Here is an 18,341-nt window from a genome sequence, read left to right on the forward strand (position 1 = left end):
TGCTGACAGCTCAGAGCCTGGAGCCTGCTTCAGATTCTGTGTCTCCTTCTCTCTCTGCCCTTCCCCTGTTCAAGCTCTGTCTTTCCGTCTCTCAAAAATAAATAAACAGTAAAAAATTTTTTTAAAGTAAGAAAATCAAGTCAAAAGCAGGAAGGTTACCAAGTGTGCGTCAGGGATGGCTGCCTGTTAACTTCTGTGTTGGGCCTGGGGGAGGAAGGGAAGGAGAGGGGGAAATGGAGATTTCAGGCCCCCTGGTGGTAGACACCGCAGTCTTCAAAGCAGGCTGGGATCATGGGCTCCTGGTTCTTGCTTTTAGACGTCAAGCCTTCCAACGTGCTAATCAACACTCTGGGCCAAGTAAAGATGTGCGACTTTGGAATCAGTGGCTACCTTGTCGACTCTGTCGCTAAAACTATTGATGCAGGATGCAAACCGTACATGGCCGTAAGTCCGCCCGCTGGGGATGGGGGTGGGGTGGACTGGGGAAAGGGGCGTGCCGTCCGGAAAGTAGACCATGCCAGGAAATAGGAAATGGATGGCCACTGAGGGAAAATGGAAATGTGCTTACAGTGCAAGAAATACTCTCCATCTTATTTTTTTTCTGTTTGAAATCCTTAGTTATTTGCTTCATACATACTTTTTTTTAAAAATAAAAAACAAGTAAAAGAGGTATATTACTTGGGGAGAAAAAACGTAAGTAATCAATACAGCCCCCCCTCCCCCACATCTTTCACACTGTGTTGCGGGGGAGTGTTATCTTGTTTGTTGGGGACAGAAGAGTAAACAGAATTTGTTACCCCAACAGGACAAGGAGGTTAGTCCTGAGAGAATCTCATGGCTGTGAAGATTCGTTGCCATTGGCAGAGACCTTGGGGCGCCCTTTAACAGAGGGGCTTCTGTCTTCTATCTGGAAACAGATTTGCACTTGGGATTTAAAACCTTCCCATCTGTGTTGAACTAATCTCAGGGAGTCACCAACTGACGCTTGTGGATTCTTACTATTGCGTCTTGGGCAATAATAAGGCAATAGCAAGGAAACTTCTAGATGTGCAGAGAAGCTTTATAATGCATATCCTATTTCTTCTTAAGGCAAAATTGAAATTAGTTTTGAACTGTGAGGGACTTGGATCCATTATTGTAGAGACTCTTGTAGAAGGAGGAAAATCCCATGGAGGCGTCAATATTTTTTGTAGTAGTGAGTCTTCGCCACTTGGGAGGCACGTGACCACGCTTCAAACAATTCACTTGGCAGCTGGGGACACGCCCACCCCCAGAGACTTTATGGAGCTAAGAACGTCATCTCACTTGTCTTTCCCTGTCTCCTTTCCAGCCCGAAAGAATAAACCCAGAGCTCAATCAGAAGGGATATAGTGTGAAGTCTGACATTTGGAGTCTGGGCATCACAATGGTAATGTGTGATCATCTTGCTGGACTGGGAGGTTCTGGGGCTGAAGCTGGAAAGGGGTGGGTTTGGAGACCAAAAGGCAAACGCCCTCACTGTGGGTCCTGAGCCTCTGTTCTGCCTGAGCCAGTAGGATGTTCTGAGTGATGATTGCAGTGTGGGGTCGTAGAAATACTGCCCGGGATTGAGCAAGGCCAGTCTTTATTCCACCTCTAATGATTCTATGCCCTTGATAGAGTCACATGGGCTGTGATCATCCTCATCTGTAAAATGCATCCTGACTGCAGCTCCTCATAGCTTTCCCTGCAGTTTCCAATTAAGTTACTTGGGGCGTTCTGGTGGCTCAGTCCATTAAGCATCCGACCCTTGATTTCTGCTCAGGTCCTGATCTTGTGGTTTGCGAGTTCTAGCCCCGCGTTGGGCTCCACGCTGACAGTGCACAGCCTGCTTTGGATTCTCTTTCTCACTCTCTGTCCCTTCCCTCCTTGCACTCTCTCTCTCTCTCCTCAACATCAATAAATGAACATTAAAAATATATATTGAAAATTAAGTTATTTTAATCTAAGCTCAAGCTTCTCAACGAGTGCTAATATGTGTGGAGCCTGACAGAGCTATGTTACCCAGGACATAGGCTATGCTTTCCAGAACATGATTATGATAGACGTCTTGACCAGTGTGGTCAGATATAGCCAAAGGGCATAGTAACACACGGCCAGTCTCCTTAGGCACAGTCCTGAAGTTATACAATGAGTGCTTTATTTGTAACATCGGTGATCATCAATTTTCAATGTATCACCAAGGTCTGAAATTTCCACCGTGGTCCTGGCTCCTTCCCAGGCACAGCAGCTGATTAAATCCTGTGAGTTATTTAACATCCCTACCCAGAAGGCACGTGATGGTCTTGTCATGGCAAAGTGGCCTTACTCAAATCCAAAAAAAGATCGTCATTTGGAACTAGGTTTTTTTTTTTTTTCTTTTTTTCATTACAGCAAGCGGCCTGTAGGTGACAGCAGATATACACTCTCTAAAAGTCTCCGGCAGGCATTGCTTTTCAGAGCAAACATTGGAAAACCCGGTAGCTTTACATCCCAGAGTTTAATACTGCTGGCTTGCAATTTTATTACGTGTCATGGTGGCTTTTGGGGAGGACCCAGTTATAAATAGGCTTCATTGGCTGCCTCTCGTAAGATCATGTTTGAGAATCCCTAGCACTAGGAATTGGGGAAAAGTAGGGAACATATTGTTAGTTTCTCTCTCCCCAAATTTTACTTGAACTTCACCTTTGTAGTTCTCACTGACTCTTCTGGATCAAAACACCACAGATTCCCTAAAGCAGCTCTGTGTAAGCTGGTGTCCCCTTGTCTTTCTCTCCCCTCTAGATTGAGTTGGCGATACTTCGGTTTCCCTATGACTCTTGGGGAACTCCCTTCCAGCAGCTCAAGCAGGTGGTAGAGGAGCCCTCTCCACAACTCCCCGGAGACAAGTTCACTGAAGAGTTTGTTGACTTTACCTCACAGTGGTAAGACAGCCCCATTTGCCAAAGGCCAGTGTTACAGAAGAAGAGGACTTCTCATGAACTTCTTCCATCGGTTTTAATCCATGATGCATGCATTCATTCCAAAAGCATTTATGGAGTGTGCCCTTGATGCTGGAGAAACAAAAATGCCTTTGTCTCAGTCTCTGCCCTCATTGAACTCAGAATCATGTAGGGAGTCTCAAGGGTCAGGGATTGTGGTACAATATGGGAAGTCCAGGGATGGAGATCTTCATAGGGTATTTGGGAAACTCAAAGGAGAGGCATTTGGACAGAGTCTCTGGAGGAGACTTCATGAGCTGAAGACCATGTGAGGGATTTTCCAAGGGGTAAGGGAAGTAGGGAAGGGAAAGGTATTCCGAGCAGAAAAAAATATCAGGCCTCATGTCACAAAAGTGAGACACTACTTTATGAGAGCTGTAACCTATTTGGTGTTGTTTAGAGCATCGAGAGAACAGTGGTCAGACCATTGGAGGATTAGAACTGGGGAGTAGATAAGATACAAAGAATTATCTCGGATGAGAAGGCAGCAGGGAGTTCAAGAGTGAGACTTAGTTACCTACACGTCTCATAGAGCAGAGAGTATGACAGGCTGCCTCCGACACAACATTTGTTATCTGGGGATAAACCTGCCTGTGAGGATACAGCAGACGCTACTGGAGGGTCTGAGGAGGGAATCCAATCCAAGTGGGAGTGGGAAGATGGAAGGAGTCATGCTAATGATGTAAACTTTATTTTCCTGGAAATTGTCAGTAGTGGGGTTGAGAAAAGTAGGAGAGAACGTGGTTTTCTCCTCTCTGCCTGGTGACCAGGCCGCCTGGTCTACCCTCATTCTAAGGACCATGGCGAGTGCTCCTGGGAGAGGAGGGAAGGAAGGAAGGAACAAAAGGAAAGCACAAAATAGAGCTCAGTGATGTGGGCATCCTGTGGGGGCAGACGTGACCAGCCCCGCTGTGACCCTGAGAGAGCAGTGATGCAGGCCTTTCCCTGCGGAGGAAGGCGCTGGGCCTCTGAAGGCTGTTTGATAGCACAGCTCCTCATCCTTTGCACTCCACGCTCTTTGGAAGAAGAATTCCGAATGCAGCTTTTACTGGGAAACGTGATGAGACAAAGCAGCTGTCTCCTGTTTGTGACGCTAAGGCCTCGTGGACTTCTGGTTAGCCCTGGTGCCCGTGTCACCCCTGGCATTTTGCCCTGACGATGTGTGAGACCGGCCCACTGTTGCTCATTTTGGTTTGAGTCTTGGCTGAAATGCTAGATGGTATCTGGGAGCAGTGGGCACAGTGTGTTGTGAGACGCCTCTTACTGCTACTGCCTCTGGTCTGCTGGGGTGTGTCCTCTGAGCTTTCCTCGAGTGAACGTGCGAGACGTGGTGGCACATGCGCCAGGTTGAGGTGGGCTCACGGTTCTGCCTTCTGGATTCAGGCCCTTGTTTCTGTGGTGGTTGTTGGTTTTCCTTTTTCCTTACCCCCAACCATTTAAAGGTCACCTAGGAAAAAGGGTGAGTCATCTTGGATAGTTCAGACCAGTAGTTCTCAAAAGGGGAAGGATCTTATCTAGGGAAGTCTTTTTCAAATTATCCACCCTGTAACCTTCTGGTTGCCTGTCCCCCTTCCCCAGGATTCTGGGTACTTTGGAAAACTTGGTAAGAACAAGGCTAATGTGAAAAGTTGAAGAAAGCTGAGTTGCCTTTGGAGAACTTTCAGATTAATGAGGTAGTTGTTAACCCTGACTGTTCATTTCTAAGATGTGAGAGAATTTTCGAATGTACTGATTGCCACTTCGGCCATGCCGCAGACATTATGACTTCATTGGCCGGGGGAGTGTCCTGAATCTCAGTATTTTTCAAATGTTCTCAAATCTTTCTACTATTCAGCTGGGGTGAGAACTCCTAATTTTGACCTATGGTCTGTGAACCTGATATCAACTGCTTCCTTTTCAGAAACTTTTCTTCTAGAATATATTTTTAAAAACCACTCAATTGCTTTTTTTTTCACCAGAGTATTTTTTTCCTCTGACGTAGAATTTCCCCCTGAAGATTCAGAGCATTAAAGCTTCTTTAATGGATATTTAAAGAATGAGAACCTTGAGAAATAATGCTTTCTAATTTTAACGTGTGCACACACATATGGGGACAATCCAGATACTTTATTATTGCACTTGGAAGGGCGACCACTGTGTGTCTACCCGCTGCCCCTAAAACCTGCCAATGTCATCCGACTGCTCCCTGAGGTCTCCATGTCCCTCTGGTTTTCTGTCAATTTTAGTCCCAGCTACCGTAGTTCATTAATTCAAAAACTTTGAGCCATAGACATTTTCTAGGTTTCCTGGAACCGTTAGTTCTGTTAATGCTGTTAATTCTGTGTCCTTTTACTCATATTCATGTCAGCCTTGTTTATGGGACTTACTAACACATATATATGCATATATATAATATTTATATACCCATATATATAACACATATATGTACATACATATATATGTATAAATGTAATATACTGTATGTATATAATACACTATACAAACATATGTTGTGTGTATGTGATACACTATATATATACAGACATATATGTATATATGTAATAGAAACAAAACTCACTTGAACTTTAAAGTTTTCAAATAATAAATTCATCACACCCTCAGGGTTGCAGTCCCTAAACTACACAATATCAGTTGTGTAAAATAGTCATTTCTGTAGGTCAGCGCATTGGAAAGAAGAAGAGGAACATTAATTCTGAATTTTATGAGCATTCTTAATGATCCTCACTTGGATTTTCTTTAAGAGTACAGGCCCTCCTATTTCAGATGCCAGGTCAATAGTTTTTTGCCTACCATAAACTACCAATATATTTTCTTTGATATCCCTTCAGTATGAGCATTATTTTGAAGCCAACCAAATTGGAAAAGTTGTCTAATGTTTCAAGAGGTGGTGCTGATTTTTTCAAAAGGTTTTATGAATGGCTTAGATCTTGTCAGAAGCCATTTTTGTTTTCCTACATGTTAGTTTATGCAGACACACCTGTCCCCAGCAGCAAACTAGTTATTTCACTTGTTTTATCAATGACAGTTTTAAGCTTGATCTGGGGCTGAGTAGAAAGAATGTAGAGGTGATTTATGATTACCCCCTTTCTATTTCTTGATGAAGAAAAAGATACAGCCTGAATGTAACTCCCTTTTGTAGCTATTTTTTATCCACTTCCCTATCTACATAGCCACGTTTTTGTGATACCTCTTCATGAAAGGACCCTTTTTGGAGTGACCTCCATGTGTGTTTTTGTATTTTAATGACGTAGTCAGGCAATGATCCTTCACAACTTCTCAGAAAGTCCCCACTTTTGTGGTAAGTGATGGGGGGGAAACGGGCATACAGATTTGGAAAGTAAAAAACCAGATCCCAAATTTCGAGATGGATACATCTTGGATTTTATCTCCTACCTCTCTCTTTGGGCTAAATGCCAAGCTACAAGAGAAAGACTGCCTTATTCATGGTTCAGGTCATCTGTCAGACTGTTAGTGATCTTTCCTGGGATGTGTCCTGACCGAGCGTTTGATGGCATCCCTGTGCTGCTCCACACGGTACAGGGTCACTCAGGTAGTCACCTTGACCATCCCTCTCCTCTGATCACTGCTTCTGAGTGGGCAGTGATCCTCGTCTGGGGGTGGAGCAGAAAACACTACCAAGTTATCCTGATCATACTCAAAGTTACATTTAGAGCCCCGAGCCCCAGCTGATGTGTTTCTTTTGCAGTAGACTCAGAGACACACGATCCTTCTTGGGGCACAGGGGAGGAGAGGGGAGAAATTTAAAGCATTTGTTCTTTACGGACTTCAAGGAAAAACCAGTGGTGTCTTACACACCCTTCCTTTCTGTCCTTCTTTTGAAATAGAACTACTGAATGACATTCCCTCCTCTCTTCTTTCCTCTACACATGGCTTTCTTAGCAAAGGTTTTAAAGCTTTCCCAGAGCAGGTGATGCTGACTCTAAAGGCCTTGTTTTGGGCTTCCTAACAGAGAAGTCCAATAGAAAGTCTTTACATCCTAATCCCACAGGGGGTTAACAAATGAATATCTAGAAAGGAAAAATGGAATCGTAGCTGGCTTATGCTTTTCTCTATAGCCTCTTCCTGCAGATTCACAGGCTTGGTGACTGAAGGAAGTCTCTGGAAACCAACTACTGAGTGCCAAAACAGCTTGACTTCCTTTTTGCTTCTCCTTCAGGCTATTTAAGAGGCCCAGTGCCCAGCTGACCAGCCCGATGGCATGTTGGAGAGGGCCCACCCGGACTTTGATACTCTCTGACTCAGAGGAACTAGCATGAAACAGACAATCAAATATAGTTCCCGACTTGTTCAGGAAGAAGAGTAAAAAGAGACACTGGATATTTATTTAGCTGATGACAAATATATGGGCTTAAGAGGCACAGCATGTTTTTCTCCTGTGGATATACCAAATAGCCTTCTTGGAACCCGTCAGGGGGAATTCAAATAGGCAGAAATCCTCTGGTCAGCACAACCTTCAAGCTAGCAATTCTCAAGACAGCATGAAGCTGTTTTTTAGTGTCAGCTCCGGTCAGGAGCGTGTGTTGTGGCATTTGGAAGAGGAATTAGAGCAGTTAGCTAATTGCACGCTTGAAAATGACAAGCCACTTGAAAATTCAAAAGTCTGACTCCAATCCAAAAAGAAATTGGTGTAGCTTTGAACTCCTGATTGTTATTTTATACTGAATTTCAGGCACTTCCTATCAAACATGGAAAATTTGCTTCCCCCCCAACCTGATCCTGAGGATTTTGCTATTCTTAGCCAATGTTTTGAAGTGCTCTCAATTTAAAAGATGGAGAGAATGAGTTTTATCAGTTATATTAATTCAATCAACATCCCTGGATTGCTGTGTAAGTATTTTCCGTGAATGCTCCCTAGTCGTGCTATTGTGGGAAATTGTGAGCCTTCTAATCAGAGGCCGTAACTCAAGAAATAGCCTATTGGCCCTCAATCCCTGAGTTTTAGGAATCCTAAACACTTTATGATGCATAAATGTGGGTACATTCCCCACATTTCCCCCCACAGAAAAATCCAGAGAATTTTCTTCAACTGTTCCAGAAACAAAAAGATGCTATCCTTACTTAAAATGGTCTCTCCTTGGGGGCACCTGGCTGGCTCAGTCGACTGAGCGTCCAGCTTGGGCTCAGGTGATAATCTCTAGGTTCATGAGTTCAAGCCCCCCAGCTGGGCTCGGTGCTGTCAGTGCAGAGCCTGCTTTGGATCCCTCTGTCTCTCCCTCTGCCGCCTGTACCCTGCTCATGTTCTATCTCCCTCTCTCAAAACTTAAAAAAAAAAAATTTCCCCTTTGGAAAAAAAAAAGTTTATGTCCCTCTACCTGATGAGAAGAGAGTCTTATTTCATTTTCTGCTAATTAGAAGTCCAAAAATCAGCGACATCACGGAGACCTCTGGTTGATAGAAGAGGCCATTGTTCTGACATTTGGGCAATGAGCTTCTTTTTCTGTCATTCCCTTGGTTCGGTGGCTGACCAGGGAAAGCTACTGATGTGAAGGTGGCTCATGGCCCTCAAAGAGGATGTTAACAGAGTCCATGCAGAGTCCTGGTGTGAGGACAGTAATGGTCCCATCTACGTAGAGACGCCTGAAATCAAGCTCGTGAATAGGGAGTGCGGATTTAATGTTGCGTGTGCTTCTCATTGTTGCTTCTTGTAAGTTAAATTGTTCAGATTATGGAGAGGACGTTCTGGTTTTTGATTGACTTTGAACAGCCCCCAAAAATCCCAGGCTTCTGTGCATTAGCCCTTTTGGTTTTCCACTATGGTCTGCGTGCAAGCCAGCCACACTCCTGGGATCACATTCCTTCTCCTATATTTCTGTCTAGACGAAGTAGCTCTTGAAGTTAGAAATAAAACTTCCGCTTCCGGTGTTCAGATGTAGAGAGGGGGTAGTGTTGAGAATGTGTGCAAAGGACAAATGAGCCCGCTGGGGTGGTTGTAAGTGAATTTCATTTCTGAGCAGGAGCGAGAAGGCAGCAAGGAGGAGGAATGGCCTAGGACACGTAGCCCAAGGGTGTGCAACCTCAGCATGAATGAGTTTTTGAACTGAATCAGTCTTTGTTGTGGGCAACCGTGCTATGCATTATAGGATGTTTAGCAATCTCCTGGACCATATCTAATATCCACCTAGTAGATGCCAGCTATATCAACCAAAAAATCCCTCTGGATGTTGCCAAATACCACCTGCATTTGAGAACTACCAGTAAAGCACTGTAGAACGTCAGGATATGGATACATAAGTATCTATATAGATACCTAAGGATATAGATACAAAGTCATAAGTGGGACTTCCAAGGTCTCATTCATTTCACTCAGGCACACCTTCTCATATCAACCTGACTTTGACAGCTGATAATTCCTCTTTCTAATCCGCTCTTATTTTTATCCTCAGTTGAGATGGAACTTTCTCTCATAGGTTGTCTGGTCACTGAGGTCACTAGGTCCTAGATCTGTCCTCAGTTCCAGGTTGAAACTTCTCTGCTCACATCTACTGTACCCTGTCTCAGGTTTCCTGGCTTCTACCCACAGCATGGCCTGGAATAAACTGGTAGGCTGTTTTAAGTTGTTTTGGTTCAAAAGCTTTCCCTCTCTCTCTCTTTCTTTTTTTCCATTTCATTTTGTTTTACACCACAGTTTCTCAAAGTGTCTCAATGACCTCACTCTCTTATGGCTTGTCCCTTCACCCCCATCTCCTCATTATTGTTAGCCTTTGGGGGTGGGGCTGAGCTCATGTCACACATACGAGGTCTCATCTGCTCCATTAGCACAAATCCCAGCTACGTAATGGTCAGTCACATTTTGGTTACTTCGATGCCAGGCTAAGTTTCCTTTCCATTCATGTATGATTTTGTGGCCCCCGTGGGCAGCAGAGTCTGTAGGTTGCCTTGAAAACCACAGTTTCCAGAATCCTCTTTTTCTTCATTCTGTAACCTGGGATTCCAACTCCAAAATAAACTGTTTATTTTCTTTTTTTCCATTTTAAGGCCCTGGGTGGCTACAGGGGAGGGTTGAGGATAGAGGTGAGGGGTTGGTCTCCTCTTACTGCAGTAAGAAATTACTGTCGTTGTTACTGTTGCGACCAGTATCAAATGTTATTAAAACATTTGTGTATATATGCAGTTGTGTATACAGAATGGGAGTGCCAGACAGTAGGGTGCGACCACAGAGAATTTCTAAGAAGAAACACTGCCAAGTCATGGACTGAGGGTGCTTTCTCTTTCATTAGCTAGGAGGTTGTGGACAAATAGCCTTACTTGAGGCATTTTATGGGGGTATTGCTTCTATGTTAGGTGGGTTTGGTTAGGAATATATAAAAGGGAATGTACATTCAAGGAAAACGGAAGCCAGGAGAACCAGGCATTGAGGCATTGAAAAGAGTGAAGATGTAACAGGTATAATGTGAGAAATATGTGCCAGTTTCTTTGCCAGGGGGAGGGATATAGTCAAAGCTCTCTTGAAGGAAAGTACAAAGGGAATTTGGAATATGATGGCTGAAGATCAGAAAAGCTAGTTTGTATGTTGTTGGCAAAATATCAGAAGGATACTTTTTAAAAGTACCAAAAGAATACACACACACACACACACACACACCTATTCTTCCTGTTGTTAAGGTATACCTAGAGTGATTTAAAACCTAATTTTAAAGGTATAACAGAAGGGGGAAGTCAAGACAGGAGATTTATGTGTCCAATACATTTTAAAGCTGGTTATGTTTAGAGTTCTGTCAGTTCTGAAGTCCTAGGTTTGTGAAAATACAGATGGTTCCTAGATTTTAATGTGATTACATTTTTTTCTTTAAGCTTGAAGAAGAATTCCAAAGAACGGCCAACATATCCAGAACTTATGGTATGTTTTGTTCCCAGTGTAAACCTGTCCTTGACCAACTGCTAATAAAGGTAGAGTGACTAAGACCTAAATTACAATAAAAGACCCATCTTGGAAGAGCTGGTTCATTGACACATTAGTACCTGGAAGTGAATTCAAGAAAACAAGAGTTGAGTCCTTCATGCATCCTATATCCTTCCTTAGTATGACCTGGGACAGGTCACCTTTCTTAGTAAATTTTTCCTTGTTGGTAAACTGGTTATCATATATACTAGATACCCATAAATTTTATATTTTCAAGTTCTTAAGGTATCAGGAGTTACCAATTAGTAATATAAATGAAGGAAAGCACAACATAAAGGATTTCTGTAATGAGGGGAAGAAAGTTTTGGACAACTCATCAATTTTCGATTTAAAAAATTAGGTCATGATCTCACAGTTCGTGAGTTCAAGCCCCCTGTCAGGCTCTGTGCTGACAGCTCAGAGCCTGGAGCCTGCTTCAGATTCTGTGTCTCCCTCTCTCCCTGTCCCTCCCCACTTGTGCTCGCTCTCTCTCTCTCTCTCTCTCTCTCTCTGTCTCTGTCTCTCTCACAATAATAAATAAACATTTTAAAAAAGAACACATGATACAGACACATACACATGCAATGGAATATTATTCAGCCTTAAAAAAAGGAAACCCTGCCATTTGCGACAACATGGATGGAATGTGTGCAGCATGGTCGGTAGTTAATAGCAGTTACTAATATTGTGTTACACACTTGAAAGTTGCTAGGAGAATAGATCTTAAAGGTTCTTATCACAAAAAAAGCATGGTAACCGTGTGAGGTGATGGACATATACCCTAACCTTAGCATAGTGATCATTTCATAATAGATCAGTGTGTCAAAACGCTACAGTGTACACTTAAACTTGCACAATGCTATTGGCAAATTCTATGTCAGTAAAGCTGGGGGGAAAAAAGGAAAGAAAAAGAATAGTTTGGAGACATCAAGCCAGAAGGAGTTCCAGAAAGCCAATCCACATGACAGGTGATGGTCACAGCCAATCACATGGATTTTCAGCTCGTTGGTAAAACTTTGATTTCAGTCTGAACCAGATCCCTCTCTGATTATATTTTTAATATCCAGTTGTGGTCTTTTCAGTCCTAGATACCTTTTTGGGGTAGACTTATGCAACCCCCAGAGCATTTTAAAATTAATTTCATGTAAAATGCAATGGACATGGGGTGATTTCTGGGGTATCTTATGAAGCCTGCGCTCCCATTTTAAAGTTGTCTTATTTGTCCCTATTTTCAGAGAAAGAAGGGCACTTTCTATATATTCCTGCTTATTTAAAATACAGAACATTTCTTTTCCTTCTGAGTGGCCTCTTATCACAGGCTTCAGAGGAAAATACTTGAGGGAAAAAAAAACGTTGAATTCTAGCTTCATATACATGGGCAAGTGATGTTGAATTCCACCTTTCCATTATGTTCTAACGCTGTGGGCTTTTATGGTCTGCATATTAATGTTATAAGGTCATGTGCATCCCCCCCCAACTTCTTTTTATGGCATTAGTCGTTGTGGTACTGGAAATGGACTTGCCTTTTAAGGCTGTAACTGCTCCCTGCTTTCCTGTGGAATTGAGGTTTTTAAATGGAAAATCTGAGTCCACACTCTTTGACTTTAGCATTGGGAAAACACATGCCGAGAGACTATTGTTTAAATTGTAGGAGTTGGTGGAGAAAGGGGAAAAAATCCTTTTTCCAGGTGAAGGACAGTGTAATTAAGGCCCCAAACCAGACATGAACCTCTTATAGAAATCTCAAATGTGTTTCCCCCTAACCGGGATGGAGGGTGTACATGCTTTAACATCATCTCGTTCTCTTGAACTCCCACTGGGGGACATGACTCAGTAGGGTTTGTTCCTCTAGAGTGAGGACCAGCCAACTTTTGCTGTGAAGGGTTAGATAGGAAATGTTTCAGGCTTTGTGGGCTGTTATTCAACTCTGTTGTTTCAGTGCGAGAGCAGCTCTATTCAATATGTAAACAGATGGTGTGGCTGTGTTTCTGTAAACCTTTATTTCACGAATAGGCAGTGGACTAGATTTGGCCCCTGGAACATTGATTGTTGACCCCCATCCCAGATGATAACCACCAGAAATGATAATTAGGTGATGCAAAGGATTGCCCAGTGAGGCGATTATGTTCTTTGAATATCCTGGGAAGTTCTAGATTGAATCATAGTGTTAAGCAAGGATGATTGAACCCATAGAAAATCTTACTCTTGAGGGATGAGGTGTTGTGTAGAAGATATGGTGACCATTGGTGACTGTGGCCTGCCCTGATGCTCCCGGTCATGTGTTCTTGGATCTCCATGTTTTCTCCAGGCACAGCCATTGGTAGTGTGCTTCCTTGCTATACCTGGCTCTTTTTTTTTTTTTTTTAACCCAGCCCTATTTACTCATCTTCAAGCTGCTGGTCTTGCTATTCCCAGTCCATTGCTTATAGAAAAACTGGGTTCTCTCCCAACCTTTTACAGCCTCGAAACCCACACAAGAAGGCAAGCCACACTTTCCATTTTGATGTGCCTGCCTGCTCTCCCCTCCCTGTCCTCTGACTCTCACAGGCATTTTCCCAGCCTGAGAATAAAGTGGAAGATGCCTGAGGATTCTTAAAGACTTTAGGTCAGGTTATCTGATTCATCCACAGACTGAGGCCATCCTCCCTGAGCTAACAACCAGAGCAGAACCAGAGGCAAGATGGGGCTGGTGGGTATCAGAAGTCATCACTGACACAGTCTGAGGTCTGACATGTCCTGTTTTGAGAGTAAAAACTTTTAAGTATGTTAAAAGATCACTCAATGTCAGAGGATGTGGGAAAGCATGATGGTAAAGCACTTGGTAAGTGTGCTAAGTGGTTAGTAATCAGATGTAGGGCTGCTGTTTATTTGTGGGAGGAGCTCAAAATGAAGGACCTGGCATCCAGAGCTTCAGTTAATACAATGGGTGCCATGCTCTGAGCCAGCACCCAATCTGTATCTTCCAGATGGGCAAAAGCAGAAAGCCTCTTTTCCATGTTTTGAGTCATGATGCTTTCCAGTGACCACCTACCTTCTTTTGGGTTTTATTCCTTTGTTCCTTTCCCATGTGCATTGTTTCCTAAAACTTCCATAGGTGGGCATTCAGTTCCCCACAGAGCTGACTCATCAAGTTGAAAACAAATATAATTAGAAAAACCTACCGCTAGGCAACACGAAGGTTATAAACTAACATCCCCAGCGTTAGGGAGAAATGAAGTGAGTCATCTGCATGTCTGCATTCAGAAACACTCACATTTAGCTGCTGAACCAGGCACTGAAAATAATACCAGCAGACAATGAGGGAGGTGGGGGAGGGTACCTGACAGGGGGTACATGACACAGGCACTAGGTTCTACCCAAAGGAATCATTCTTTTTGGTTTGTCTGTTGGATTCTGTTTCCCACCTGGAGAGCTATGGTTCATGAGTTGCTGTGTCTCCCTTATATTAGAGGAGTGAGGGTCCAGTGTGAAAACTGGAACTTACTGTAATAAAATTGTGCCTTTGGGGAAGGGTTATGCTGGTGCAGAGAAAATGGCTTCATTTCCTTCAGAATTGTTCCATTGTGTGGCCTCTGGGGCCCACTATGCCTGTGCTCACTCTGGCATTTTTGTGAAGTTTGCTTAATCTGAGCTGCATGAATACAGACTTTTTTTTTTTGCTTTTCAATGTTTAATCTCCAAGTTGAATCTCTCTGCACATACCTAGAGTTTGGCAGTCTGTATTATTTTCCAGATGGATCAACTCTTCATTGAGAAAGACATAAGTATAACTTGTGGCTGCCGATGTGGCTTAGATAGTGGCTTTGTTAACTGTTTCAGTCCAAACCAGCTGCGCAGTGGCAAGGGAGAGCAATGCCTTGTCCATTTACTACACTACAAAACTTAGTTTCTCATTCTACTAGCCCAATTCTTGAGAAATCAATGTGTGTGCATCCATGAAATTTCTCATTATTTTACTGCTGTATCAGTCTAAAATTACTTTGTAGGGAACAAGGTTCTTTGTAAATCAGAGTTTGGGCTGTCTTTGCCAATCCTTATATTTTACCATAGGTGGGATTTATATAGCCTTAATTACATATATTTTCCAAAACAATAAGTCCGCTGTATCAGAAACCTATCAAAATGGGAGGGTTACATTAAAGTTATCTTTAAAATGCCCTCATCAGGGCACCTGGGTGGCTCAGTTGGTTAAGTGCTGGCTCAGGTCATGATCTCATGGTTCGTGGGTTTGAGCCTTGTGTCCGGCTCTGTGCTGACAGCTCAGAGCTTGGAGTCTGCTTTGGATTCTGTGTCTCCTTCTCTCTCTGCTCCTTCCCCACTCATGCTCTGTCTCTCTCTCTCTCTTATATAAAAATAAACATTAAAAAAATCAAATGTCCTCATCACTGGGCATATACTTGATTTGGGAAGAGGTTGGAAGGGTCTGGTTTAATCCTAATAGGGGTACTTTAATCTGTTTACCAAACACATCTGTTAAATTGCTAATCTCATGTACTGTCAGTGCTGAATATTAATACCATGTGTTTTCCTTTTCTTTTGCAGCAACATCCATTTTTCACCCTACACGAATCCAAAGCAACAGACGTGGCATCTTTTGTAAAACTGATTATCGGAGACTAACTACCATGGACTCCATTGGTTGGCCCTCCTGTGGATTGGTGGGTTTACAGGGTGAAGCAGGTTCATGAAAGCGCCAATAGAAACTCATCTTTGAGATAATTTAATCCCGCCTCTCAGAAGGTTTTTTTCCTCCCCATTTTCTTTTCTTTTCTCTTTTTTCCCCTCCAAAGGGGGCCTTTGGAATCTATAGTATAGAAGGAACTGTCTAGATGGATGAAATATGGCAAAGGCTTAGGACTTAAAAAGGTGATTAAATATTTAATGATGTGTCGTATGAGTCCTTAAGCTTCTCAGACTTCTCTTGTTCTTCGTGAAACGAATGCATTGGCCCTGGTCAAAAGGTGCTACAGTAGTGATGAAATTGTAAGTAGATCTGTAGTCTGTCCTACTTATTATTTTAATATTTATGTTTAAGTGCTTGGTTGAAAAGATTCCACTTTATGCAAGGAGGGAGATGCAAGAGACAAGGTTGGGTTGGCAATATTTATAGGGCTTTTATTTTTAAGTTCAATTGTGTCTGTGGTCCAGAGGAAATTATTTAATATGCATCTTTAAGAGTATTATAACAATATCAGTGAGGAGCTCTTCTTTGTAAAATACTTGTTCCAGCTGTTGTGGCTGCTTATCGTGTCCTTAGATTTCTGCTCAGCTCCTGGGTAATAACCACATGTTTCAGGTCAAGTGAGGCATCCCTTTCCCCAACTTTGGGAAACATAAAATCAACTGTTGTCACATCTCAGAGTCCTGAGTTGGATTCTCTTAGCCTTTGTGGTATTAATGCAATGTGATTTGCGGTGTGGTTTTATATCACCTATCCACCCTTCTACATGTGTGCCTGTGTGTATTCGGTAAGTCCCAAGTTCTGCCAAGGGGCTTCCACGGACATCTCTACTTGGTGAGGAGGACATATGTGGGTCATGTTAAACCTCACGGAGAATTGGTGCCTTCTGCTTCTGTCCCTCCTGACAATGTATAAGCCCCAAGGTTTGCCTTTGTGTTAAGATGCGCTTTTACTTTCTTCTTTTTTCTCCCTTGTTCCATAAAGGAGCCTTACTATTAATGGGAGGGCTGCAATACAAGAAAATAAAAGCTCTTTGGTAAGATAGGAGATCATGGGGAGAATTGAATTAATTCCTAGGAATAGACTGCCTGGGGTTGAGGCCACATTTCACTTCAGCAGCACACGGTAGCATGTTCTCCTGTAGGAAGCCAGTGCCGTTGTGGGTTCCTGGCAGGTTGACAAAGCAATGAAAGCTTGTTCTCATGACTAAATATACCCCTAAGTTCTCTAGGTTCCTTGATGAAAAATGAGTGAAGTGATGCAGGGCAACTGGAGACTGATGATAACCAGGAAGCATTGCTTTTGGACATTGGGTTTACATAAGGCTACTCTTGAAGGACAAGGATGGAGAATTTTGATAAACAAGGAAGAAGAGAACTCCCTCTGTTTCTTTCTTTGCCTCAAGTTCACAGATAGGGAGATTATTATTCCTGAAAATCTTCCCTACTTTCCCTGTTAGATTTTGAAATGCAGACAATAGTTTTTCTGTGTCTGCATTTTCTCCTTGTTCTTGTCTTCTGTCCAGCTCAGAGCAGTTGCCCAGAGTGAGTATGGCCCTCCTGTATGCTTCTTTGTATCCCCAGTTCCAAGAGATACCTGTGTGATCAAATGTAGTTTCATCTTCTTTAAAGCTACCTCTTTTCCTCATCTTTTTCCAGCCAGGAAAGGTGTATTATCCTCGTGGTTATGGCCATTCACTTTCCTTTCTATGTTAGTAAATTGGGCAGTTTCCCTCGTTGAGACCAAGAGAAAAAAAAATCACAACTGTATTCCTTCTTCTCTTCAAGTAGTAGAAAAATTGGCGGTCATTCCATCACAGCTTTTGGCAGAATATATAAGGCAAGACCTCTTTCTCGTCTGAGTCAGATAACTTGGTATCTGTTGCTCAGTGCGGTTTCTACTTAGAAATGTTCTTAACCAAGTGTGTTCTCATGTGTATGCCTCTCCAATTTGTGAGCCCAGGGCCTAAAGTTGCAAAATAATCATACTAAGAGAAGGGGTTAGTTGATGGCTCTCAACCTGGTGTGCACTGGAATCCCTGGGAGTTGGTGAACACTGCCAATGCCAAGTTTGGGATTGTGTTGGTTCAGGGTGGGGCCTGGAAATTGGCATATTTTACACACTGTTTGTGATTCTGATGCACAGCACAGTCTAGTACCTCCAAAAGAGAGAACTGACTTAAAATTGGGAACACTGGTCTAGTACCTCCAAAAGAGAGAATTGACTTAAAATTTCTCTTGAACATTGGCAGAGGGAAACAAGAGCCCCCACTTGATCCCCTGTCCTCATCAATGGGGCCATCTTTGCCATTATCAGAGAAGGCATGTTCTGGGAAAACTGATTTGGAACTTGGGATACATTGTCCTCATTGAAATAATGTACAACATGGTGATCAGAAATCTTCTGTGCTCAAGTAGAATGGCTTGGTTGGCTTATGAGTCTAAATTCTAGAATGTGTGTTTGTGTGTGTTGGAGAACCATGTTATAAGTTCTAAACTAATTTTACAATAAACATAGAGATGCATAAACCATATTAAATTGATATAAGTTGGAAGTCTCCTGCACGTACACGCAGGTCACTCGATCCTCTATATTATTTCGCTCATTGTGTATCATCATTATTATTGTTTTTGCTTACCTTTGGTTGATTAGCTTTTTAACTGGGGTCCTACCCTCCTGCGTTCTTTGTTACTCATGCAATGTCGGATGTCCTCATCTAGGACCTGAAATACTCCTTAGCCTCAGCATTTGAGGAAGCCAGTCTTGAGGCTAATGCGGGCCC

At 42.8% G+C, this 18,341-nt stretch overlaps 1 protein-coding gene across 2 annotated transcripts in view; it reads left to right on the plus strand.

Annotated features, from left to right (window-relative positions):
- Window positions 1–18,092, plus strand: part of MAP2K6 (mitogen-activated protein kinase kinase 6) — a 111,014-nt gene extending 92,922 nt beyond the window's left edge. For both annotated transcript variants that reach the window (XM_029928786.1, XM_029928787.1), the window contains exons 8-12: window positions 317–444; window positions 1,331–1,408; window positions 2,782–2,921; window positions 10,791–10,836; window positions 15,421–18,092. In XM_029928786.1, the coding sequence (XP_029784646.1) occupies window positions 317–444; window positions 1,331–1,408; window positions 2,782–2,921; window positions 10,791–10,836; window positions 15,421–15,498 (470 nt within the window). In that variant the 3' untranslated portion in view covers window positions 15,499–18,092. The remainder of the gene's footprint in view (window positions 1–316; window positions 445–1,330; window positions 1,409–2,781; window positions 2,922–10,790; window positions 10,837–15,420) is intronic.
- The last annotated feature ends 249 nt before the right edge of the window (window positions 18,093–18,341 follow it).

Source organism: Suricata suricatta, chromosome 17, assembly GCF_006229205.1.
Source record: "Suricata suricatta isolate VVHF042 chromosome 17, meerkat_22Aug2017_6uvM2_HiC, whole genome shotgun sequence".
NCBI lineage: Eukaryota > Metazoa > Chordata > Mammalia > Carnivora > Herpestidae > Suricata > Suricata suricatta.